This window comes from Gorilla gorilla, chromosome 9, assembly GCF_029281585.2.
Source record: "Gorilla gorilla gorilla isolate KB3781 chromosome 9, NHGRI_mGorGor1-v2.1_pri, whole genome shotgun sequence".
Classification (NCBI taxonomy): Eukaryota; Metazoa; Chordata; class Mammalia; order Primates; family Hominidae; genus Gorilla; species Gorilla gorilla.
In genome coordinates, this window is record NC_073233.2 from 126,399,492 (window position 1) to 126,424,825 (window position 25,334).

Genomic DNA, 25,334 nt, shown 5'->3' on the forward strand with positions numbered 1-25,334 from the left:
TTGCACTCCCTTAAACCTTTATATCAAAGTCTTGTCCATTTTGCCTCCTAATGTCTATAGGATCTGTCCTTTTCCCCTTAATCCGTATGGCCACTGCAGTCATTTTACAACTGTTCTTCCTGCCTCTACTTCTCTACTGCTGTCATAGCTTTTGGCAGCAAAAATCCAGATCTAATCGTACTTCTCTCCTACCAGAGTCACTAATCTGCTATAGCCTTCAGGATGAGGTCTACACGTCCTCAAAGATAAACTTCAAACTCATGAAGGCATATAAGACCTTTCATGATATTCATGATACACCTCCTGCCTTTTTTTTTTTTTTGAGACAGAGTCTTGCTCTGTCACCCAGGCTGGAGTGCAGTGGCATGATCTTGGCTCACTGCAACCTCTGCCTTCTGGGTTCAAGCGATTCTCCGCCTCAGCCTCCTGAGTAGCTGGGACTACAGGCGCCCACCACCACGCCTGGCTAATTTTTTTTTTTGTATTTCTTAGTAGAGACAGGGTTTCACCATGTTGGCCAAGCTGGTCTCAAACTCCTGACCTCATGATCCGCCTGCGTTGGCCTCCCAAAGTGCTGGGATTACAGATGTGAGCCACCACGCCTGACCGCCTTTTTTTCCCCTCAATATCTTTTGCCCCTTTCCCACATCAGCTAAGGCCTCAGTCATCCGGAACTGTTTTTAATTTCACTCCATGCCACATTCTTTTGTGTCTCTGTGCCTTTGTATGTGTTATTCTCTCTGCTTGCAGTACACTCCTCCCCCACCCCCCATCAGCTTTATCATCCTTCGAAAGATTAAGTTTTCATCCTCTCTGCAATGGCTTTCCCGATCCTTTCTCCTTGACTGGGTTAATTGTCTTTCTGCTGTGCTCCTCCAGCAGTGTCTTCCTCTAGCATAGCAGGCAACATATGATATTTCATTAATTTACTCATCTGTTTTTAAGACTAGCAGGTCCTTAAAGATAGAAGCTGTCCTTTATCTCTGTTTTCATACCGTAGGCTAGGAATGGCCGATATATATTTTAATGAGTGAGTGAATGAATGAATTGGTACAGTCTGTCCTCCCAACCCGAGGGCATTCTTCCTGTGCATTTTTTTTGAGATGCTTTCAAATTTATTTTATTTTGGCTTATTTTTGAGACAGGATCTCACTCTGTCACTCAGCCTGGAGTGCAGTGTCTCGATCACAGTTCACTGCAGCCTGTATTTTCTGGACTTAAGTGATTCTCCCACCTCAACCTCCCAAGTAGCTGGGACTACAGGCACCCACCACACCCAGTTAATTTTTTCTATTTTTTGTAGAGAGAGGGTTTCACTATGTTGGTCTAGAACTAGGCTGGTCTACAACTCCTGGGCTCAAGCCATCCTCCCTCCTCAGCCTCCCATTGTTAGGATTTCAGGTGTGAGCCACCTCGTCCTGCCCCTATACATTCTTAAAAGTAAGAATCATATTGTGTAATTCTTTGAAGTCCCTCAGTATTTTCTACTATAGTACTATTACCACAGTAGGTATTTAATGTTTTTAAAACAAGTTTATTGCATTTCTTTTATTTTCATTTTACAAACATTTATTGGGTGCCAAATTTGTGCTAGATATTAGAAATACAAAAATGAATAGGGAAACTGTTTCTATCCTCAGAGTACACACTCTAAAGAAGACAAATGTGTGAACACATTTTTTAAAATTCCTTCTGCTAATACTAGTAATTATGTGAGCATGTCTTTAAGGTGCAACATTAAGACCTTGGTATTTTGAAGCTTGTAGCAGTAGCCACAAGGGGAAATGTGCCAGCTGAAGTGATAGCTACCTGGAATAAATTCCCAAAGGGGAAGTGGTATTCTTTTTAAACTTATCGCTGCCAAGATGCACAGTTTGCCTCCTGGATATTTCTTCAACTTTAGTTGTTCTCAGTAATTTTGTTAGTTCTCCTGTGGCCTCCTCATTTGATGGAATGATATATAATGGTACTAGAAGCCTTCAAAACAAAGTATTTCAAAAAACAAGTGCATCAGGAGTGATTTTGATACTGTCTATGGTATTGATGTTATTTTCAATTGATTCATTGAAATTAGTTTTGTAATTGAAGGGATTTGATTTTTCAAACTCTTTTTTTCCCCCCCTTTGAGACAGAGTCTTACTCTGTTACCCAGGCTGGAGTGCAGTGCACAATCTCAGCTCACTGCAACCTCTGCCTCCTGGGTTCAAGTGATTCTTGTGCATCAGCCACCCAAGAAGCTGGGATTAAAGGCATGTACCACTATGCCCACCACATTTTTATTTTTGGTAGAGACAGGGTTTCACCATGTTGGCCAGGCTGATCTTGAACTCTGGCCTCAAGTGATCCATCCATCTCAGCCTCCCAAAGTGCTGGGATTACAGGTGTGAGCCACCATGCCAGGCCCTGATTTTTCATAAGACTAAAAATTTTGGAAACAGAAGAATGCTAAGATATAGCTGCTAAAGGGCATGTTTGAGATGCCTACCACTTAATTAAGTGCTGTGAAGTACGTAGGAGTCTCTTGCTAGAAAAGGAAGGTGAGGGTGTGAGCAAAGTCATCCTAGGCTGTATTCATCTGAGGCCAGGAGTATTGGAGCTTATTCAATAGAGGAATTCTCAAAGTAGCTCTGGAGCCTCCATCTTAGCCTGGTAGGTAAAGAACTCTAGGCGGGTGATTTTTGCTCTGACTATGGTATATTGAAAATAATTTTTTTTTTTTGAAAGGGAGTCTTGCTCCGTTGCCCAGGCTGGAGTACAGTGGCATGAGCTCTTGGCTCACTGCAACCTCTACCCGGCCCTCCCAACCCCCCGCCCGGGGTTCAAGCAATTCTTCTGCCTCAGCCTCCCGAGTAGCTAGGATTACAGGCGGGCACTACCACGCCCGGCTAATTTTTGTATTTTTGGTAGAGACAGAGTTTCACCATGTCTCTGGTCATGTCAGGATGGTCTCAAACTCCTGACCTCAAGTGATCTGCCTGCCTTGGCCTCCCAAAGTGCTGGGATTACAGGCTTGAGCCACTGCCTCAGGCCCAATTGGGAAGAATTTAAGGGAGGAACTAAAAGCTATGCATTTTAGTTGGGGATAGGGAAGAAAACATACAGTTTATCAGTTGAAATTTTATCAGATCAGTGGTATTACTAGAAACTGTGTCACATCTAATTACTATAGATAATTTAGGTCTTGATTGCCTAAACTCTGATTTCTAGCTCTGGAGTGCCTAGTTACAATACTGAGGAATGGAGATATACATTGCCATCCTTTGGAAGAATTTTGAAATTTGAATATTTCTCCATGAACCACATACTAATATAGAAGGAAGAATAAACTTTTTCTTTTTTCTGAGATAGACTTGCTCTGTCACCCAGGCTGGAGTGCAGTGGCACGATCTCAGCCCACTGCAACCTCCGTCCCCCAGGCTCAAGGATCCTCCTACCTCAGCCTCCCGAGTAGCTGGACCACAGGCATGCACCAACACACCCAGCTATTTTTTTGTATTTTTAGTGGAGATGGGGGTCTCACCATGTTGCCCAGCCTGGTCTCAAACTCCCTGAGTTCAAGCAATCCACCTGCCTTGGCCTCACAAAATGCTGGGTTTACAGTCATGAGACACCACACCCAGCCTTCAAGAGTTAAGCAAAATTTTTTATTCCAGAATATGAATTACACATAGTATTTTATCCTTCAGTAACATTGTTTTTTTAGAGACAGGATCTGGCTATGTTGCTCAGGCTGGAGTGCAGTGGATTCACAGGTGCAATAATAGGGGACCACAGCCTTGAACTCCTGGTCTCCAGTGATCCTTCTGTTTCAGCCTCCCAAATAGTTGGGACTACAGGCGCACACCACCATACCCAGCTATTCTTTAGTGACATTTTAATGTGACTGATTTTTAAAAGGAAGGCTGAAATTGCACACTGCCTGTCTGCCTTAGATACTTCTTGGGAGCAGGAATCATGTCTTACTCAATGTTGTATCTGGAACATATAGCCCTAGGGCAAGTGTATAAATGTTTTTTGAGTGAACAAATGAATTAAATATTGCTTTGTTTGAAAAGTTGTCTTAGTAGTACATAATTTCTTGAAACACAGAATCTCATGTATTTTTCTAATATACCTTATATTTTATACACAAACATTATGTTTAATACTTATTTAGGGTTCACTTAGGTTCTTTTGTGGGAGAAATATTCCTATTGCTTCGTCACTCACAAAAATAACTGGCCACTAAAGAATTAAAGTTTTGCCACTAAAATAAAATTTCTGAATATTAAGATATTTATGAATAACGTGAATTTAGTGGTAAAGGTATGCTTGGAAGCTCTCAAATAACTGGTTACCCCAGAGTGGAGATGCAGGGGTCAGAAAGAAATTCTACATGTTTGTTATTTTTACAACTAGATTTCACTTAGGAAGTGACATTACATAGCTTAATTTGCTGTCTTAATCACTGGAAGCTAAATATGAGTTAACAGTATTTTGCAGTGCTCTACTTGGCCAAGGGTGTTTTTCTATCTTTGCTGGTAAGAAAATGAAATCTTGGTGATCTAGTCTCCAATGACATCAGTGTCAGCAAGGTTTAGGTTTTGTGGCTATACTGTCTTGGAATGCTGTGCTCATCAGAGTAGGCCAAGTTGAAAGGAAAAGTGTGTGATGAATGGTTGCCTGAGCCCAGTTCCCAGGAGTCCCTAGTCATGTATAGCATGATGTCTCCTGTACCCTCTCTCTTCAGGGCTGTCCAGGCTTATGATGCCACGATGCCAAATGTGGATTTAATTGTAGCTTCTTTTGTCTTTTTTATACACATATTACCGTAGTCTTTTGATTTCTAGATAAGTTTAAATCCTTGGGAAGCCAACACTCTTACCTTGTTTCCCACCTCCAGGGACCCCATGTGCTTAAGGAGGGTGATGGAGCAAGATGAGAAGCCTGTTGCTCATGATAGTGCAGTGAAAGGAGGACTTTTTTGTAGCACCCTCTTTCTTTATTTATTTATTTATTTATTTATTTTTGAGACGGAGTTTCGCTTTATCACCCAGGCTGGAGTGCTGTGGCGTGAGCTTTTGGCTCAATGCAACCTCTGCCTCCCAGGTTCAAGTAATTCTCGTGCCTCAGCCTCCCGAGTAGCTGGGACTACAGGCGCGTGCCACCATAACTGGATAATTTTTGCATATTTTGTAGAGACGGGGTTTCACCATGCTGGCCAGGCTGATCTCGAACTCCTGGCCTCAGGTGACCCACCCATCTCTACCTTCCAAAGTGCTGGGATTACAGGTGTGAACCACCATGCCCGGCTGCAGCACCCTCTTGTAGCCTTCTTTCCCAGTGCTTTCTCAACTTGGCTTTACTTAGTTTTTTTGTTTTGTTTTGTTTTGTTTTGTTTTTTAGGGCTGTTACATAGGCTTGGAAGTTCCAAGTTAGAAGACTGGAGCTCTTTAACATAACAATGACAGCTTTTGTTTTTGGCTAAGCTGTCCGGATTATTTAAACAATGGGTACTTATTTTTTAAAGCATGCTTCAAGAAATCAATCAATATTTCAAGTGCAAAGAAAGTTCTTGAGTAAAAGTATAGTTCATTTTGACTACTTATTTTTATTTATTTATTTATTTATTGAGACAGAGTCTCGCTCTGTCGCCCAGGCTGGAGTGCAGTGCTGCGATCTCGGCTCACTGCAGGCTCCGCCTCCCGGGTTCACGCCATTCTCCTGCCTCAGCCTCCTGAGTAGCTGGGACTACAGGCGCCCGCCATCACGCCCGGCTAATTTTTTTGTATTTTTTTTAGTAGAGACAGGGTTTCACCGTGTTAGCCAGGATGGTCTCGATCTCCTGACCTTGTGATCCTCCCACGTCGGCCTCCTAAAGTCCTGGGATTACAGGCGTCAGCCACCGCACCCGGCCTGACTACTTATTTATTTCCTTATTCCAAGTACAAGACCAAAAGGAAAACGAATTAATGCTTTCTGTCATTTTGGAAAGTACTTAGAAACTTTAAATATTGGCAGTTAAACTGCCTGACAGCTCAGTGGAACTCTTGTTTTGGAATACATTGCAGTTAGGATTATATAGTTACATTTTGTAAAAGTTTGAAATATATAAAAATGACTCATTAGGTTGTTAATAATGAACCTAGCAGTGTGTATCTCTTACATTTATCTTTTTTTTTTTTTTTTAAATAAAGATGGGGTCTTGCTATGTTGCCCAGGCTGGTCTTGCATTCCTGGGGTCAAGCAATCCTCCTACCTTGTCCTCCCAAAGTGCTGGGATTACAGGCATGAGCCACTGCACCCAGCCCATTTCTTTTAAAGATTAATAACTTTTTATTACCTGTTGAATACTTTACCTATTGATTATTATATGTATAGTTGCTTGAGCTGTCAGTCATTGTAGCATTTGGAACATAAAATGCATGCATTTAGCAATGTAGTCCCCTAGTAAGTGTTGGGAAATCCCCAGATGTCTTTGTGAAATGCATAGATTAGCAGGTTGTTCCACGAGTATAATTCAGGAAAAGAATGAATTAATCAGAAATTTGAAGGATCTGAAAATGGCCATCATGTGACTTTTACAGTAGCTAAAAGAATAGCAATTTTTGTACTTTAGACAACTTCTTCAATTCCTTTAAATATTTATTGTTTTATATTGTATCTATTATGGTAGGAAAACTATTCTACAGCCAGTTTAGACACTTAGGTTCTTTGTAGCTAACTGTGTGATATTGGGCAAGTCATTTGGCCTTTTAGAGCTTCATTTTCTTCAAACACAACAATAAGAACTACTATGTGAGAGGACTTCAAAGAAAACTCATGGAAAAATACATATTATGAAAAAACTGCAGAATTTCAAAATTTTTTATGCACCAAAATAAACTTGCACTAACTTATCATAACATATCTGAACAGGATGTAGTTTGAGGCACTAAGAAGGATAAGACATCAGTTTGAAAAAAGCCCCTATCAGAGCAACATAAGTTCTGCTAAAATTGAAGCAAAAACAAACATAAAATTTATGGTGAAGCTGGGTGAAAGAATGGTGAAATCATTGATGCTTTACATAAAGTTTATGGGGACAATGCCCCAAATAAATAATTGGATGGCTCATTTTAAGAAGGGACAAGATGATGTTGAAGATGAAGCCTATAGTAGCAGACTGTCCAGTTTGCAAGGAAAAAATTCATCTTGTTCATGCCGTAATTGAAGAGGAATGATGATTAACAGCACAAATAATAGCCAACACCATAGACATCTCAATTGGTTCAGCTTACACAATTCTGACTGAAAAACTAAAGTTGGCTGGGCGTGGTGGCTCACACCTGTTATCCCAGCACTTTCAGAGGCCAAGGTGGGTGGATCACCTGAGGTGAGGAGTTCGAGACCAGCCTGGCCAACATGACGAAACCCCATCTCCACTAAAAATACAAAAATAACCAGGTGTAGTAGTGCATGCCTGTAGTCCCAGCTACTTGGGAGGTTGAGACAGGAGAATCACTTGAACCCAGGAGGCAGAGGTTGCAGTGAGCCAAGATTGTGCCATTGCACTCCAGCATGGGTGGCAAGAGGGAAACTCTGTCTCAAAAAAAAAAAAAAAAAAAAAAACCTAAAGTTGAGCAACTTTCTACCAAATGGGTGCCAAAACCATTGCACCCAAGTCAGCTGCAGACAAGTGTAGAGCATTCAATGGAAATTTTAAACAAGTGGCAGCAAGATCCTGAAGCATGTCTTTGAAGAATTGTAACAGGAGATGAAACATGGCTTTACCAATACGATCCTGAAAACAAAGCACAATCAAAGTAATGGCTACCAGGAGGTAGAAGTGGTCCAGTCAAAGCAAAAGCAGACTGTTTAAGAGCAAAGGTCATGGCAACAGTTTTTTGGGGATGCTCAAGGCATTTTGCTTGTTGACTTTCTGGAGGACCAAAGAATGATAGCATCAGCTTATTTGAAAGTGTTTTGAGAAAGTTAACCAAAGCTTTAGTAGAAAAATGCCCAGGAAAGCTTCACCAGAGTCCTGCTCCATCATGACAATGTCCCTGCTCATTCCTCTCATCAAACAAGGGCAACTTTGTGAGAATTTTCATGAGAAGTCATTCAGTATCATTAAGTATGCTGATTTGTCTCCTTTGCCTTTTTTGTTTCCCAATCTTAAAAATCTATGAAGGAGGCAGAGCATCTAGGCTGAGGCAGGAGAATCGCTTGAACCCAGGAGACGGAGGTTGCAGTGAGCCAAGATTGTGCCACTGCACTATAGCTGGGTGACAGAGTGAAACTCTATCTTAAAAAGAAAAAAAAAAAGAAATCTATGAAGGGCACCCATTTTTCTTCAGTTAATAATGTAAAAAAGACTGCATTAAAATGTTTCAGTTCCCACGACCCCCAGTTCTCTAGGGATGGGCTAAATAGCTGGTATCATGGCTTACAAAAGTGTCTTGACCTTGGAGATTATGTGGAGAAATAAAATTTATATTTTTAATTTTTATCTTTTCATTCCATTTTCCATGAACCTTTTGAAGTCCCATCATATGTATGTTGCCTATAGCTTTCCAAGTGATTTCACATAATTTATTCCTTACAGTGCTCAAATAAAAAATGAAATTGAGGGATAGATACAGTAAGTGAGTTGTCTAAGATTACATAGTCTGAGAGAATCAGACTGAGACCCTAAACCAACCCTTCTCTCCCCACATCCAGCCCTCTCCTCACTGGCATCACGTATGAGAAGACTGGATTGGCCCCCTCTACAATTATAATATTCTGTGATTTTTTTGTTTCTGAAGTGATTTGCCATTGCCTATTTTATTTGCTTTTTCCTCAAAATATATTTTAGGGTTACTATTTTTAATGTCTTTTTTTTCTGCCTGAAAGTACATTTTAAAAGTTAACGGTATGGAATTTCATTATTGTGATAAGATTTTATATTAATTGTGCTGTTAGGAGTTTTGGCTGTTTTTGTTTTGTTTTGTTTTGTTTTGTTGGTAACATTGTAGCCTACAAGTGTAAACCCTGAAAATGATTCCAGAAATTTATTTGGGGTTCAGATTCACATGTCTTAGGTTAGTTATATACTAACTTGTTTTAAGATGAAGAGAGATAATTTTTTTATTTTAAAATTACTTTTAGATTTTTTTTAGATTGGGAGGCCAATATGGGAGGATCACTTGAGCCCAGAAGTTTGAGACCAGCCTGGGCAACATAGTGAGACCCCGTCTCTATAAAAAATTTTAAAATTAGCTGAGTGCTGGTACATGCCTGTAGTCCCAGCTGCCCAGGAGGCTAAGGCAGGAGCATTGCTAGAGCCCAGGAGTTTAAGGCTGCAGTGAGCCGTGATCACACCACTGCAGTACAGCCTGAGTGACAGAGTGAGCACTGGCTAATTTTAAAATTTTCTGTAAAGACTCACTATGTTGCCCAGGCTAGTCTTGAACTCCTGGCCTCAAGCAGTCCTCCCATATTGGCCTCTCAAGGCGCTGGGATTACAGGTATGAGCTACTGTGCTGGCCAAGAGAGAATTTTTCTTATTCACAAATAATGTTCACAGTAAGAATTTACTTAAAATTTTTTTAAAGTAAAAAGAACTGGCTGGGCACAGTGGCTCACGCCTGTAAATCCCAGCACTTTGGGAGGCCAAGGTGGGTGGATCACTTGAGGCCAGGAGTTCAAGACCAGCCTGGCCAACATTGCAAAAGCCCATCTCTACTAAAAATACAAAATTAGCCAGGTGTGGTGGCACACGCCTGTAATTCCAGCTACTTGGGAGGGTGAGGTATGAGAATCTCTTGAACCTGGGAGGCTGAGGTGGCGCCATTGTACTCCAGCCTGGGCGACAGAGCAAGACTCTGTCTCAAAAACAACAACAACAACAAAAAAAAACCAACAAAAAAAGAACTTACGTGTAAGAATTTAAATTAGTGATGAAAGAAGAAACTGTAAAAAGTACTCCAGTAAGCCAGGCATGGTGGTGCATGTATGTAGTCCCAGCTACACAGGAGGCTGAGGCAGGAGTATCACTTGAGACCAGGAATTAAAGACCAGCCTGAGCAAAATATGTAATTAAAAAAAAAATTACTGTAGTCTGTGTTCCTTAAATTTAGGTTTCATACATTCTTAGAATTATAATACTTTTTCATGGCTGGGCGCAGTGGTGCATGCCCATAATCCCAGCACTTTGGGAGGCCGAGGTGGGCAGATCACTTGAGGTCAGGAGTTTGAGACCAACCTGGCCAACATGGTAAAACCCTGTCTCTACTAAAAATACAAAAATGAGCTGAGCATGGTGACAAGAGCCTGTAGTCTTAGCTATTCAGGAGGCTGAGGCAAGAGAATCGCTTGAACCCAGGAGGCGGAGGTTGCAGTGAGCTGAGATCGCGCCACTGCACTCCAGCCTGGGTGACAGAGCAAGACTCCCGTCTCAAAAAAAAAAAAAAAAATTATAATACTTTTTCAGATGTCTTTGAAGAGGAGAATTTCAGCCTTTTCTTAAATAATCCAATACTTTAATCTTAGCAATCTCAGAGCAAAAGCCTTTTTAGATGCCAATAAGACTTTTCTCTCAGTTGCCTAGTATGCAAAGGCTGGGCCTTAAATGTTTTGCTCCTCTAAAGCATTTAAATTTAAGAGATGAACCTGCTAATTTGTCCTAAAAGTTATATATGTCTTTTAATATAGTCATGGCTGAAAAACGGCTAAGACAGTTAGCACCTGACTCTAGTTTTAAATTAACTGAGAAAATAATCCTTCAGAAAATCATTGATGTTGTCCACATACATGTGTTCTTACCTCTTGAGAGGAAAATGTTAATGCTTTTGTCATTGGAACTCAGTTTGGGACTTACCACTATAAATTGGAGGTTCCAGAATGTCTGTTCTTCATTCCTTATTTTGTTCTTGTTTTATGTGGATTTTGTTTCTGGAATCTGAAATTCTATCATTCTGTGTCTGTCTCTGGAAAGAACTCAATCTCTGAATCATTGAATTTCTATTAATCAGTTTGTTTAAATAGACCATCTTTCTTGAGAACTTGTGCAAAATAGGTTAAACAAATCCTTTTTTTTTTTTTTTAAAGAGCAGGTTAAAAATTAGAGGTAAGCAGAAACTTTTGCTTTTTGTCCTTTCCAACTATAACTGAAAATAGGATGCTTCCCTAAGTTTTAGTAAAGGATTTCATCCTATATGCAGTCAATTCATGATCCCTTTCACAAACGCTGCTGCCCACCATTAAGTCTCTTATCACAGGCATTTTTAAAATTATACCATAAAATGCATGTTGAGACTCTCTGGATCTCAAATGTACAGAAATCACATCTAAATGTCAATTCCTGAGTTAAGGAACTGACAATTATGGCACTTTCAGTCTCTATTAATATTTAGAAGGCAAGAGATTATTATATTGTTTATGTTACTCCTTATGTGTCTGTAGACTTAAATACTTTTTGAAAAGCATTTGTTTGTTGTATTGGGGCTATATGTTTCTGCCATTATACTTATTTGCTTACCTGATTTAAAGTTGTCCTTTAATTGTTTTGGGCTGTATCTATAGTTTGAAATTAGGACTATCCTCTGTGTACTATGCACCAAAGATGACATTTCAATGCATTGTTCAGTTACTACACAGCTCCTATTTGTCTGTAATAAAGCTGTATGGCTGGGTCCATTTATTTCAATATTAGTTATTTTATAGTATCCATTGGAATGATGATAATTAATATATAAAGGCAACTTTTCCAAATTCATTTGTGTCTCCTCTGGGCATTTCTTTGGGATGTGTTTGTATGCACGTTTTTGCTTCTGATTTTAAAATAATTTTCCTTTGTTGTAGGATGAGCAATTCTTAGGTTTTGGCTCAGATGAAGAAGTCAGAGTGCGAAGTCCCACAAGGTCTCCTTCAGGTACGGCCAATTAAGTGCATGGTGCCTTTAAGTTTTGTTTGTTAGGAGATTGTGGCTTCCTCTTGCCTTCTTTACATGTAAAGGATGCTCTGCCATACTTGGGTTAGGAAATGGCTGATGAGCTAGACTTCTTTTTATTTATTTATTTATTTATTATTGTTATACTTTAAGTTTTAGGGTACATGTGCACAATGTGCAAGTTAGTTACATATGTATACATGTGCCATGCTGGTGCGCTGCACCGACTAACTCGTCATCTAGCATTAGGTATATCTCCCAATGCTATCCCTCCCCCCTCCCCCCAGCTAGACTCCTTTACGGGACTCTTATCTATCAGGCCACACTGGGTTTATTCTTTCTCTCTGGGAACTACTTGGGGCATGGGAAGTAGGTTTCCACAGAATTACTGGGAAATCTGGTAGGCAAAGTGAAGGTAACCTAGTAAGAGTATCCTCAGATTTACACATTTTGTGTTATGTGGTAGTGTATATGTCTTTGGGAATAATTTGGCCATTATTTTTTTCGGATGAAATTTGGTCCACTGTTGTCAAAGAACCAAAAACAAAATATTGGCATTATGTGAAACATTTTTACCTGATTCTTGAAAGGCTGTATTAAAATAAAAAAAATGGAAAATTAGCAATATTTGTCATTATTCTCACCAACAAAATATCTAGAATATCTTGAAATTCTAGACTTACGAGCAGTTTCCTAAGAGAAGACCCTCAATGGAAATAACATTTAATGGCTTGCCTAATTCAGTTCTGTATAGGAGAAAGCTATGTATCTTTTGATGAAAATGCATTCCCCATCTGTGCTGCCATTCTGACTTCATATATGGTTTTCTTTGATTTTATGTGGATAGACACTCCAGCTAAATATGATATTGTTAGCTGTTTCTGCTTTTTGACATTGACTTAGCTTGTGATGTGTGCTAGCATTAGGGTCTCACTTAAGAGTCATCATATATTATCATCTAATTCAAACATCCAAGTTGACAGTTTTTCTTTTCTTAAAGAGGAGTGGTATTGCCATTCTAGTTGGGGGCAGTTGGCCAGTAGTGTCCCAGTATCTGTGCTATTCAGACAGTAGCAGTGTTCTCTTTAACATGTGATGAAGTCTTAAAACTTCATATAGGAAAGGAATTAGAGAGATCATCTGGGATTTTTGTTTGTTTGTTTATAGATGAAAAAATGAGGTCCATGAAATACATGAGTTATGATTTATAACCAGTTTGAGAGTTCTTTGGATATGTTGTGGATCAGGGAAGTTAGCAGCAGTGCTGGGACTCTTCTCTGTTCTGCTGCTTCTACTTATCTACCAAAAGAGTTTTTTAAAAAGTAGGATAGAAGAGGTTTTCAGAATTGATAAAGCCCTCTCATTGGCCAGGTTCAAGTCTACCACAATGGTAAGGAATCTTTTGATGTATTTCCGGGCAGGAGTTGTTTTGTTTGTTTGTTGTTTTTGTTTTTGTTTTTGAGACAGAGTCTCACTCTGTCACCCAGGCTCCGGGCAGGAGTTTTATTTTGTTAATTCACAACTTTTTCATGGTAGTTTCCTCTTAAGTTTTTTTTCTTGACTACCAGTCTACCTTGAATGTTGTCTTGTTTTCTAAGAAACCATCTCGATATGCTTCATTATTTGAGAAATGAAACATGGTTTCTCTGCTGTCTCCTAGTTTATTACCTTTGTTGTAATTAGGATATGTTGAGAAAGGAGCTGTGAATCCTTAATCTATTAAAGGAAGTCTCATAAATTAATTGATGAGGAATGCATTTATATTTAGAAAGCTCAACAATAAAACCTTTGTTGACTTCTGTTCTGTTAGAAAGCACTTCCATTGTAAAAATGTTCATCTCTTTTGGTGCCTATTAAGGGAAGTTTTAGTCTCAGAAGAATGTTATCAAAAGGGAAAAGAAGATTTGATAAAATAGCCTAGTCTTACTACTTTTTAAAATACAGGTTTATACAAGGTGTTTTAGAAACAGTCTTGTTTTCTTGAATGGCTTGAAAAGCAGCAAACTGAGCTTATTTATAAATTGGCAAATTCCTTTTATTTAGAATAGAACTTTGATTTAATAAGTTGTCACTTTGCTGTTGACATCAGTTAAGGTTAAATCTTTTTGCAACTTGAGACTAGCTCAAGAACCTCTAAGCAGGGGAGTAGATTTAGTGGACACATTATGTCACTTCACTGATGAGTTCACATGCCACTGAGTTCAGTGATCTTATTCTGATGTGTCATAAATGAACATTTTTCTATTCAGTAAAACTTTCTTAGTCTACTTTGGCAAAACAGATTGAAATATGGGACTCTGAGCTGCCCAGGGAGTTGGTATGTTGATGATTGAAGAGCAGCGTGTTCAAATTTGTTCAAAGCCAGAATTCTGAGTTGAAAAGATGGGATGACTAACTAGAAGCATATTCTTAAATGTTAATCTTGGTGGCTAGGATATGGCAAGGAAGTTCAGATTTTTTTTCTTTACAATTCCTTTGAATTCAGAAAAAAACCTTCTTGCTCATCTAAAATTGTAAGAAAATCAGTTTTGTGGATTAATTGTTCAACTGAAAACTTTTTATTATCTTTTTGTATCAAAAAAGTAATTAAATGTTCTTTCAGGTGGAATGTTATTTGCTGACTTCTTTGAGGCAAATTTTGGGTGAAAAGAAACTAAGCACAATTAAGATGTTTGATTGACTCATTAGACTCAAGTTGAACTCAGTACAAAATGGCCAGTGCTAAGTTATATTCAGCTTAGTTAAAACCTAAACTACATAGCTAAATATATGCTCTTCATTGTTTAATTTCTATACACAGTTAAAACTAGTCCTCGAAAACCTCGTGGGAGACCTAGAAGTGGCTCTGACCGAAATTCAGCTATCCTCTCAGATCCATCTGTGTTTTCCCCTCTAAATAAATCAGAGACCAAATCTGGAGATAAGATCAAGAAGAAAGATTCTAAAAGTATAGAAAAGAAGAGAGGAAGACCTCCCACCTTCCCTGGAGTAAAAATCAAAATAACACATGGAAAGGACATTTCAGAGTTACCAAAGGGAAACAAAGAAGATAGCCTGAAAAAAATTAAAAGGACACCTTCTGCTACGTTTCAGCAAGCCACAAAGATTAAAAAATTAAGAGCAGGTAAACTCTCTCCTCTCAAGTCTAAGTTTAAGACAGGGAAGCTTCAAATAGGAAGGAAGGGGGTACAAATTGTACGACGGAGAGGAAGGCCTCCATCAACAGAAAGGATAAAGACCCCTTCGGGTCTCCTCATTAATTCTGAACTGGAAAAGCCCCAGAAAGTCCGGAAAGACAAGGAAGGAACACCTCCACTTACAAAAGAAGATAAGACAGTTGTCAGACAAAGCCCTCGAAGGATTAAGCCAGTTAGGATTATTCCTTCTTCAAAAAGGACAGATGCAACCATTGCTAAGCAACTCTTACAGAGGGCAAAAAAGGGGGCTCAAAAGAAAATTGAAAAAGAAGCAGCTCAGCTGCAGGGAAGAAAGGTGAAGACACAGGTCAAAAATATTCGACAGTTCATCATGCCTGTTGTCAGTGCTATCTCCTCGCGGATCATTAAGACCCCTCGGCGGTTTATAGAGGATGAGGATTATGACCCTCCAATTAAAATTGCCCGATTAGAGTCTACACCGAATAGTAGATTCAGTGCCCCGTCCTGTGGATCTTCTGAAAAATCAAGTGCAGCTTCTCAGCACTCCTCTCAAATGTCTTCAGACTCCTCTCGATCTAGTAGCCCCAGTGTTGATACCTCCACAGACTCTCAGGCTTCTGAGGAGATTCAGGTACTTCCTGAGGAGCGCAGCGATACCCCTGAAGTTCATCCTCCACTGCCCATTTCCCAGTCCCCAGAAAATGAGAGTAATGATAGGAGAAGCAGAAGGTATTCAGTGTCGGAGAGAAGTTTTGGATCTAGAACGACGAAAAAATTATCAACTCTACAAAGTGCCCCCCAGCAGCAGACCTCCTCGTCTCCACCTCCACCTCTGCTGACTCCACCGCCACCACTGCAGCCAGCCTCCAGTATCTCTGACCACACACCTTGGCTTATGCCTCCAACAATCCCCTTAGCATCACCATTTTTGCCTGCTTCCACTGCTCCTATGCAAGGGAAGCGAAAATCTATTTTGCGAGAACCGACATTTAGGTGGACTTCTTTAAAGCATTCTAGGTCAGAGCCACAATACTTTTCCTCAGCAAAGTATGCCAAAGAAGGTCTTATTCGCAAACCAATATTTGATAATTTCCGACCCCCTCCGCTAACTCCCGAGGACGTTGGCTTTGCATCTGGTTTTTCTGCATCTGGTACCGCTGCTTCAGCCCGATTGTTTTCGCCACTCCATTCTGGAACAAGGTTTGATATGCACAAAAGGAGCCCTCTTCTGAGAGCTCCAAGATTTACTCCAAGTGAGGCTCACTCTAGAATATTTGAGTCTGTAACCTTGCCTAGTAATCGAACTTCTGCTGGAACATCTTCTTCAGGAGTATCCAATAGAAAAAGGAAAAGAAAAGTGTTTAGTCCTATTCGATCTGAACCAAGATCTCCTTCTCACTCCATGAGGACAAGAAGTGGAAGGCTTAGTACTTCTGAGCTGTCACCTCTCACCCCCCCGTCTTCTGTCTCTTCCTCGTTAAGCATTTCTGTTAGTCCTCTTGCCACTAGTGCCTTAAACCCAACTTTCACTTTTCCTTCTCATTCCCTGACTCAGTCTGGGGAATCTGCAGAGAAAAATCAGAGACCAAGGAAGCAGACTAGTGCTCCGGCAGAGCCATTTTCATCAAGTAGTCCTACTCCTCTCTTCCCTTGGTTTACCCCAGGCTCTCAGACTGAAAGAGGGAGAAATAAAGACAAGGTCCCCGAGGAGCTGTCCAAAGATCGAGATGCTGACAAGAGCGTGGAGAAGGACAAGAGTAGAGAGAGAGACCGGGAGAGAGAAAAGGAGAATAAGCGGGAGTCAAGGAAAGAGAAAAGGAAAAAGGGATCAGAAATTCAGAGTAGTTCTGCTTTGTATCCTGTGGGTAGGGTTTCCAAAGAGAAGGTTGTTGGTGAAGATGTTGCCACTTCATCTTCTGCCAAAAAAGCAACAGGGCGGAAGAAGTCTTCATCACATGATTCTGGGACTGATATTACTTCTGTGACTCTTGGGGATACAACAGCTGTCAAAACCAAAATACTTATAAAGAAAGGGAGAGGAAATCTGGAAAAAACCAACTTGGACCTCGGCCCAACTGCCCCATCCCTGGAGAAGGAGAAAACCCTCTGCCTTTCCACTCCTTCATCTAGCACTGTTAAACATTCCACTTCCTCCATAGGCTCCATGTTGGCTCAGGCAGACAAGCTTCCAATGACTGACAAGAGGGTTGCCAGCCTCCTAAAAAAGGCCAAAGCTCAGCTCTGCAAGATTGAGAAGAGTAAGAGTCTTAAACAAACTGACCAGCCCAAAGCACAGGTACTCTTTTCCACCTTGCCTATTAAAACTAACAGTTTATTGAGCCCTTTCTATGGGCAAGTTTTAGGCTAAGTGGTTCAATTACATCCAGTTATGAGAACCAAGAAAAGTATGGTGGAGGCAGTGGTATTTGCAGTAGTCCTTCAAGGACCAGTAGGATTTTGATAGGTAGAAAATGGCAGGACATAACATTCTAAGTAGAGGGAACAGTGTGGGTAGAAATGGAAAAGTAAGAAACATATTTGAGGAATACTGGATAGCTGGATTGGCATCTGTGGAAAACTGGTGAACTAAGGCTGAATGAACTAAGGTTGGGACTATATCACAGAGGATGCTGAGTTGTTTGTACCTTATAAGTTTGATGTAATTAAACCAGGGACTTAATTGTAAAGGTACATTTTAATAGTCAAATTGTTTTACCATCCCCGATAGAATAGAAAACCGGAGGGGAGCATTCTCTTCCTCTGAGTAGTGAGGGATTGGAGCAATAGATAATATGTTTTTGCAGAATACAAATGAGAAGTACTGGCCAGGTGCGATGGCTCATGCCTGTAATCCCATCACTTTGGGAGGCCAAGGTGGGCGGATCACTTGAGGTCAGGAGTTTGAGACCAGCCTGGCCTGGCCAACACAGTGAAACCTCATCTCTACTAAAAAAAAAAAAAAAATTAGCTGGGCGTGGTGATGCATGCCTCTAGTCCCCTGGGGAGATTGAGGCACAAGAATCTCTTGAACCCCAGAGGTAGAGATGGCAGTGAGCTGAGATCCCGCCACTGCACTCCAGCCTGGGCCAATAGAGTAAGTCTCTATCTCAAAATAAATAAATAAATAAATAAACAAACAGATTAGAAGCACTTAGCCTTGAGCCATGGAACAGGAAAGCTATAGAATTCAGTTAGTTAAGATGATGCCAAATATTTTTACAAAGACCAGCATTTTTGTTTTTTTTTTTATTGTTTTGTTTATTTGTTTAACAAAGTAAGCTAGTCACTGGCCTTTTCTAAGAAAAGTTGCTGATCTTTAGGGTTTTAAAAAAATTGTCATGTAGTAGATGCCTATTTATGGCAGCAAATCAGGTTAGATTAAGATGGCCATAAACTTAGATTTGTAATGTTATTCACGGGCTGGGTACGGTGGCTCACACCTGTAATCCCAGCACTTTGGGAGGCCGAGGCAGGTGGATCACGAGGTCAGGAGATCGAGACCATCCTGGCTAACACGGTGAAACCCTGTCTCTACTAAAAATCCAAAAAATTAGCCGGACATGGTGGCATGCGCCTGTAGTCCTAGCTACTCGGGAGGCTGAGGCAGGAGAATCGCTTGAACCTGGGAGGCGGAGGTTGCAGTGAGCCGAGATCGCGGCACTACACTCCAGCCTGGGTGACAGGGCAAGACTCCATCTCAAAATAAATAAATAAATAAAATTAATGTTATTCAACCTAGGGCCATAGTTACATTTACTAATTCTGCCAGTTGAGAATTGTAGCAGGAATGTGATGGGACTTATTTTTAACACCATGTTGGATGTTTTTGTGATAGGAGCAGCGGCTCTTTAAAATCTGAGACATTTCTTTTGGAGCCTTTTATACTTTCTCTTTTTTTGAGACGGAATTTCGCTCTTGTTGCCCAGGCTGGAGCGCAATGGCGTGATCTCGGCTCACTGCAACGTCCGCCTCCCAGGTTCAAGCAATTCTCCTGCCTCAGCCTCCCAAGTAGCTGGGATTACGGGCATGCACCACCACGCCCAGCTAATTTTGTATTTTTAGTAGAGACAGGGTTTCTCCATGTTGGTCAGGCTGGTCTCAAACTCCCGACCTCAGGTGATCTGCCCGCCTCGGCCTCCCAAAGTGCTGGGAGTTGCAGGCGTGAGCCACCACCTATACTTTCATTTATAAGTTATTTCACCCCTACTTCTCTGATGATCAAGGAAATATAAGAAATAGTTTTTGGTTAGATAAGCCGTATTTATACCACACTGAACTTTTTGATAATATAGACTGGCAGCTTGAATTTTGAGGGGAATTTAAAATAGTAGTATAATTGGGAATAGAAGCTTAGTTGTTTGTTCGTTTTTAAGATAGGGTCTCACTCTGTCACCCAGGGTGGCTCAAATGATCCTCTTGTCCCAGCCTCCTGAGTAGCTAGAACTACAGGTGTGTACCACCACGCCCAGCCGATTTTAAAATTTTGTGTAGAGATGGGTTCTCGCTATGTTGCCCATACTGGTCTTGAACTCCTGGCCTCAAATGATCTTCCCACCTCAAGCTGTTTTTTGTTTTTTGATTAGAGGCCTTTTTTTGTGCTGCCAATTAGGATACAGTAATAGTTGATTTCTGTTTTGATATGATTTATCAGCTGGGAATAATTAGAGTTGTGTGTTTTGATTCTAAATCATACTGAAATTGATCAAGTATACCTTGGCTTTGTTCAGTTATAATTTCAACATGTATGGTTGTTATTGTTTTTGGATTGCCTCATATTCAGGGTCAAGAAAGTGACTCATCAGAGACCTCTGTGCGAGGACCCCGGATTAAACATGTCTGCAGAAGAGCAGCTGTTGCCCTTGGCCGAAAACGAGCTGTGTTTCCTGATGACATGCCCACCCTGAGTGCCTTACCATGGGAAGAACGAGAAAAGATTTTGTCTTCCATGGGGAATGATGGTAGGTCAAGAAGGTCAATCTTGGAGTCGGAACAGACTTTTGATTTGTTTGTTGATTATTCTGGGGATGCCCAGTAGGCCCTTCATAGTTAGTAGGTCCTCTGAAAAACAGATGGCAAGAGGGGATTAAATACATGAGGATTTTATTAGAAGAAATGCCTGAGAAGGAAAACGGGGAGGTAGCCAGGGAAGGCTGGGAGAGCTGTCAGACTGTGATGCCCCTCTCACCCCCATGAAGGAGAAGGGGAAGGAAGGCAGAATCTTCCTAGACTGCTGTGCACGTGAGAAAGATTTGCCAAGCTGTCCAGGAGTCTTTGAGTAAAAGTGGACTGTCAGGGGAGTCTTGTGTCTCTCAGGAACAGGCCAAGTCGGGAGCAGGTGGAGGAGTGGCTCCTCCGCCGAGTCACTGCCTGGAAGCCCATGGTAAGTGTGGCCCCTGCACCACTGGATTTCAGAGCACAGAAGCGCGGGCCCAGGTCAGTTGTGCTTTCTGTAGTTGGAGGTCTGGGAGGCACATTCTCATGGCTGTCATATAGTTCTTAAGTGCAGAGTAGCCACTCAAAACAAATTTAGAGGTTTGAAGAATCCTTAGAACCATTTGGTTTCTATTCTTGATTTTAGATTAGACTTTTGTTTTCAGTATTTGGAATTTTGCTTTCATCAAGATGCAAGTTATTGGCTTTTTTTTTTTTTTTTTTTGTGACGGAGCCTCATTGTGTTGCCCAAGCTGGAGTACAGTGGTGCGATCTCGGCTCACTACAGCCTCCACTTCCCGGGTTCAAGCGATTCTCCTGCCTCAGCCTCCTGAGTATCTAGGATTACAGGCATGTGCCACCATGCCTGGCTAATTTTTGTATTTTTAGTAGAGAGGGGTTTTGCTATGTTGGCCAGGCTGGTCTCAAACCCCTGACCTCAGGCGATCTGCCCGGCTCAGCCTCCCAAAGTGCTAGGATTACAGGCATGAGCCACCATTCCTGGCCAAGTTATTGGCATTTTTAAACATTTAAATAATTATTTAAAATAGATTCTGAGTTCTGTATATAAATATTTTATTTTAATGTATTTCATTTTTGGAGTACCAATTAAAACAAGGTTTGAATTCAGTACTCCCTTGGAACTAATGCCACATTTCTTTAACAGACAAGTCATCAATTGCTGGCTCAGAAGATGCTGAACCTCTTGCTCCACCCATCAAACCAATTAAACCTGTCACTAGAAACAAGGCACCCCAGGAACCTCCAGTAAAGAAAGGACGTCGATCGAGGCGGTGTGGGCAGTGTCCCGGCTGCCAGGTGCCTGAGGACTGTGGTGTTTGTACTAATTGCTTAGATAAGCCCAAGTTTGGTGGTCGCAATATAAAGAAGCAGTGCTGCAAGTAAGTGGGTGTTTCACTCTGAGATGTTGACCTCTCAACCATAAAGGTTGCTTATTTATCCCTAGTTTGTTGCAGAGATGCATCAGGAAACTGAATGTGGTTGTAATTGAGTTGCAAGACTTGTTACAGTTAGATTTTGTGGTGTGGGCTGTGCTTAAATAAGAAATGCTCTGGGGCCATGCTGTCATTAATAGAATGTTCTGCAACAGTGGAAATGTTCTATTGGAATAGTAGACAACAATAATGGAAATGTTTAGTTCAGTATGGCAGCCATTAGCCACATGTGGCTATTGAGCGCTTGACACGTGATTAGTGTGACTGAGGAACCACATTGTTTATTTCGTTTAACTTTAGCCATGTGTAACTAGTGGCTACCATTATCAGACTGTAGCTCTGGAGGATTTCTACTTAAAACCTGACAACTTTATGTATAATTTTTGTTGGGTCTACTGAAATTATGTTGACCCAACAAAATTATGACAATTCAGGAAACATTGGAGATACCTTGCATAAATATCTGTGCTTTCTCACTCTCTCTTAGAATATGTTCATGCATATGGAATTTTTTTTTTTAAGAGACAGGGTCTTGCTCTGTTGCCCAGGCTGGAGTGCAGTGACATGATCATAGCTCACTGCCAACACTGAACTCCTAGGCTCCAGTGATTCTCCTGCCTTGGCCTCCCAAAGTACTGGGATTACAAACATGAGCCACAGTGCTTGGCCTCATATGAAATTTCTTTTTTTAAGAAGTTTTGTTTTAATTTTTATGGGTACATGGTAGGTATATATATTTATGGTATACATAAGATGTTTTGATACAGGCATGCAATGCATCATAATCATCTCATGCAGAGTGGGGTATCCATTCCCTTAAGCATTTATCCTTTGTATTACAAACAATCCAATTATACTCTTTCAGGCATTTTTAAATGTACAATTAAATTATTGTTGACTATAATCACCCTGTTGTGCTATCAAATGCTAAGTCTTATTCATTCTTTCTGATTATTTTTTTGTACCCATTAGCCATCCCCTAATATGGTATTTTTTATGTGGAAATTTTTATTACTCTACTTTTTCTCCTCTTTTTTAGTCAGTTTGTGGAGGTACTTTCTGCCATCTGGGTTACTTTATTTAAAATAGATCGAGATAGTAGCATAAACAGAAATTCTGGTGATTAAGCATCTTGTAAACTACTGGCACAAATAATAGGTGTCAATAGATATTTGCTGAATGAGTGAGTCACATGCAAGTGATTAATATAAAGAACAGTTGGGAGAAATGCTACATTATTTACTTCAGGGGAGATAATTTCTAGGAGACAAGAAGTAGTTCTGTGCTTTGGTTTGGTCTGACCTTAAACAAGAATCTTGTCTCAGTCCCATTAGTGGAAAGAAGTAAAATAATTCACAGATCACAAAAAAGTACATGATAGCAAGATAAAGTTGCATTAAATTTAAGAGTTAAAGTGGATTCAGTGCAATTGTAGACTTCAGATTACATTTGAATTTTATTGAATCTAAATTTAGGGGTGAAGTATATATCAAAGCCACCAGATTTAATTATAGCATTATAGTGGTAGACAAAGGAGTTGTTTGATAATTTTAGTCTGTTTTGTGTTAAGACTACTTGATGAATATTAACGTCGTAAGAGAGTAGGACTGATGTGACTACAAGAAATACTGACTGATCATTTTGTGTGTGGTGCTAGTCAGTGTTGGATTACAAGAAATTTGAGTCCCATTTCAAAAATAATTTGATATTTGCTCCTTTTAGATCCTAAAGGTAGGTGAAATTGCTGATCCAGGGATTTAAAGACTCAGATTTAATCTGAGTAATGAGCAGTCCTTTTTTCAACTATAAAAATGTGAACCTGAATAAAGATTCACTGATTGTTGCAGACAAAATGACACTTGTTTCAGTGCTTTTCTTCTAAATTTAATTTGTTTCATGGTTTATTCCTTGTTTTCCTAGGATGAGAAAATGTCAGAATCTACAATGGATGCCTTCCAAAGCCTACCTGCAGAAGCAAGCTAAAGGTAGTGTTGTTAAAAAGGTCTTCCCCCAAATGCTCCTTGCTTAAATGGTGTATAGTTGTATACACCCAGTAGAAGAGAATACTTTTTTTTTTTAAGTACAACTCTTTCTCAGGGAGTAGATTGTTGAAGCTAGGTAATAGGTACATGGGGGTTGATTGGACTATTTCCTGTATTGGGGGATATTTTTGAAATTTTCCATAATAAATTTTTAAAATTTATATAAAAATCATAATTCATTATATTTCCTAGAGCAATAAAAGTATACCTATTTCACCTGATCAACTTGGCATTAACTTTCTTTAGCCTTTCAATGCTAACTTTTAACTGCAGGAAACTGAGAATGTTGTGTCACATTTCTACGCTTCTATTTTTTAAATGTATTTTTTTAACTTATTTTTAATTTTTGTGGATACATGGCAGTGTATTTATTTATTTGTTTATTGAGACAGAGTTTCACTCTGTCTTTCAGGCTGGGGTACAGTAGCATGATTATGACTCACTGTAGCTTCGACCTCCCACGCTCAAGCCATCCTCCCACCTCAGCCTCCCTAGTAGCTGGGACTACAGGTGCGCACCACCACGCCCAGCTAATTTTTGTAAATATTTTTTGCAGAGACACGATTTTGCCATGTTGCCCAGGCTGGTCTTGAACTCCTGGGCTCAAGCAGTCCTCTCGCCTTGGCCTCCCAAAGTGCTGGAATTACAGGCATGAGCCACCACTGCACCTGGCCAGCAGGTGTATATATTTATGGGGGTACGTGAGATATGTTGATACAGGCATACAATGGGTAATAATCACATCAGGGTACATGGGATGCCCATTACCTCAAGCATTTATTCTTTGTGTTACAAACAATCTAATTATACTCTTGTAATTATTTTTAAGGGTACAGTAAATTATTGTTGACTGTAATCACCCTGTTGTACTATCAAATACTAGATCTTATTCACTTCTATCTAGCTATATTTTTGTACCCATTAACCATCCCCACTTTCCCCCTCAACCTCACTACCCTTCCCAGCCTCTCATAACTATCATTCTCTCTGTCTCTATCTCTATAAGTTCAATTGTTTTAATTTTTAGCTCCCACAAATGAGTGAGAGCATGTGATGTTTGTCTCTCTGTGTCTGGCTTATTTCACTTAACATAATGTCCTCTAGTTCCATCCATGTTGTTTCAGATGATAGGATCTCGTTCTTTTTTATGGCTGAATAGTACTCCATTGTGGATATGTACCACATTTTCTTTATCCATTCATCTGTTGATGGATGCTTAGATTACTTTCAAATCTTGGCTATCATGAATAGTGCTGCAGGAAACATGAGAGTGCAGATATCTCTTTGATATACTGATTTCCTTTATTTTGGTATATACCTAGCTGTGGGATTGCTGGATCATATGGTGGCTCTGTAATTCTATTTTAAATAAAATTATTCTCACTTATAGACAGATGATGTTGTTGTGTTTTTCCCTCAGCTGTGAAAAAGAAAGAGAAAAAGTCTAAGACCAGTGAAAAGAAAGACAGCAAAGAGAGCAGTGTTGTGAAGAACGTGGTGGACTCTAGTCAGAAACCTACCCCATCAGCAAGAGAGGATCCTGCCCCAAAGAAAAGCAGTAGTGAGCCTCCTCCACGAAAGCCCGTCGAGGAAAAGAGTGAAGAAGGGAATGTCTCGGCCCCTGGGCCTGAATCCAAACAGGCCACCACTCCAGCTTCCAGGAAGTCAAGCAAGCAGGTCTCCCAGCCAGCACTGGTCATCCCCCCTCAGCCACCTACTACAGGACCGCCAAGGAAAGAACTTCCCAAAACCACTCCTAGTGAGCCCAAGAAAAAGCAGCCTCCACCACCAGAATCAGGTGAGTGAGGAGGGCAAGAAGGAATTGCTGAACCACAAGTACTAACAAAAAAGCACT

At 40.3% G+C, this 25,334-nt stretch overlaps 1 protein-coding gene across 7 annotated transcripts in view; it reads left to right on the plus strand.

The window, feature by feature from the left end:
- KMT2A (lysine methyltransferase 2A) overlaps nt 1-25,334 on the plus strand; it is a 90,586-nt gene that overhangs the window by 20,521 nt on the left and 44,731 nt on the right. For all 7 annotated transcript variants that reach the window (XM_031015811.3, XM_055355026.2, XM_055355027.2 and 4 more), the window contains 6 exons: nt 11,806-11,875; nt 14,694-17,347; nt 19,832-20,009; nt 21,149-21,383; nt 23,358-23,422; nt 24,900-25,277. In XM_031015811.3, the coding sequence (XP_030871671.2) occupies nt 11,806-11,875; nt 14,694-17,347; nt 19,832-20,009; nt 21,149-21,383; nt 23,358-23,422; nt 24,900-25,277 (3,580 nt within the window). The remainder of the gene's footprint in view (nt 1-11,805; nt 11,876-14,693; nt 17,348-19,831; nt 20,010-21,148; nt 21,384-23,357; nt 23,423-24,899; nt 25,278-25,334) is intronic.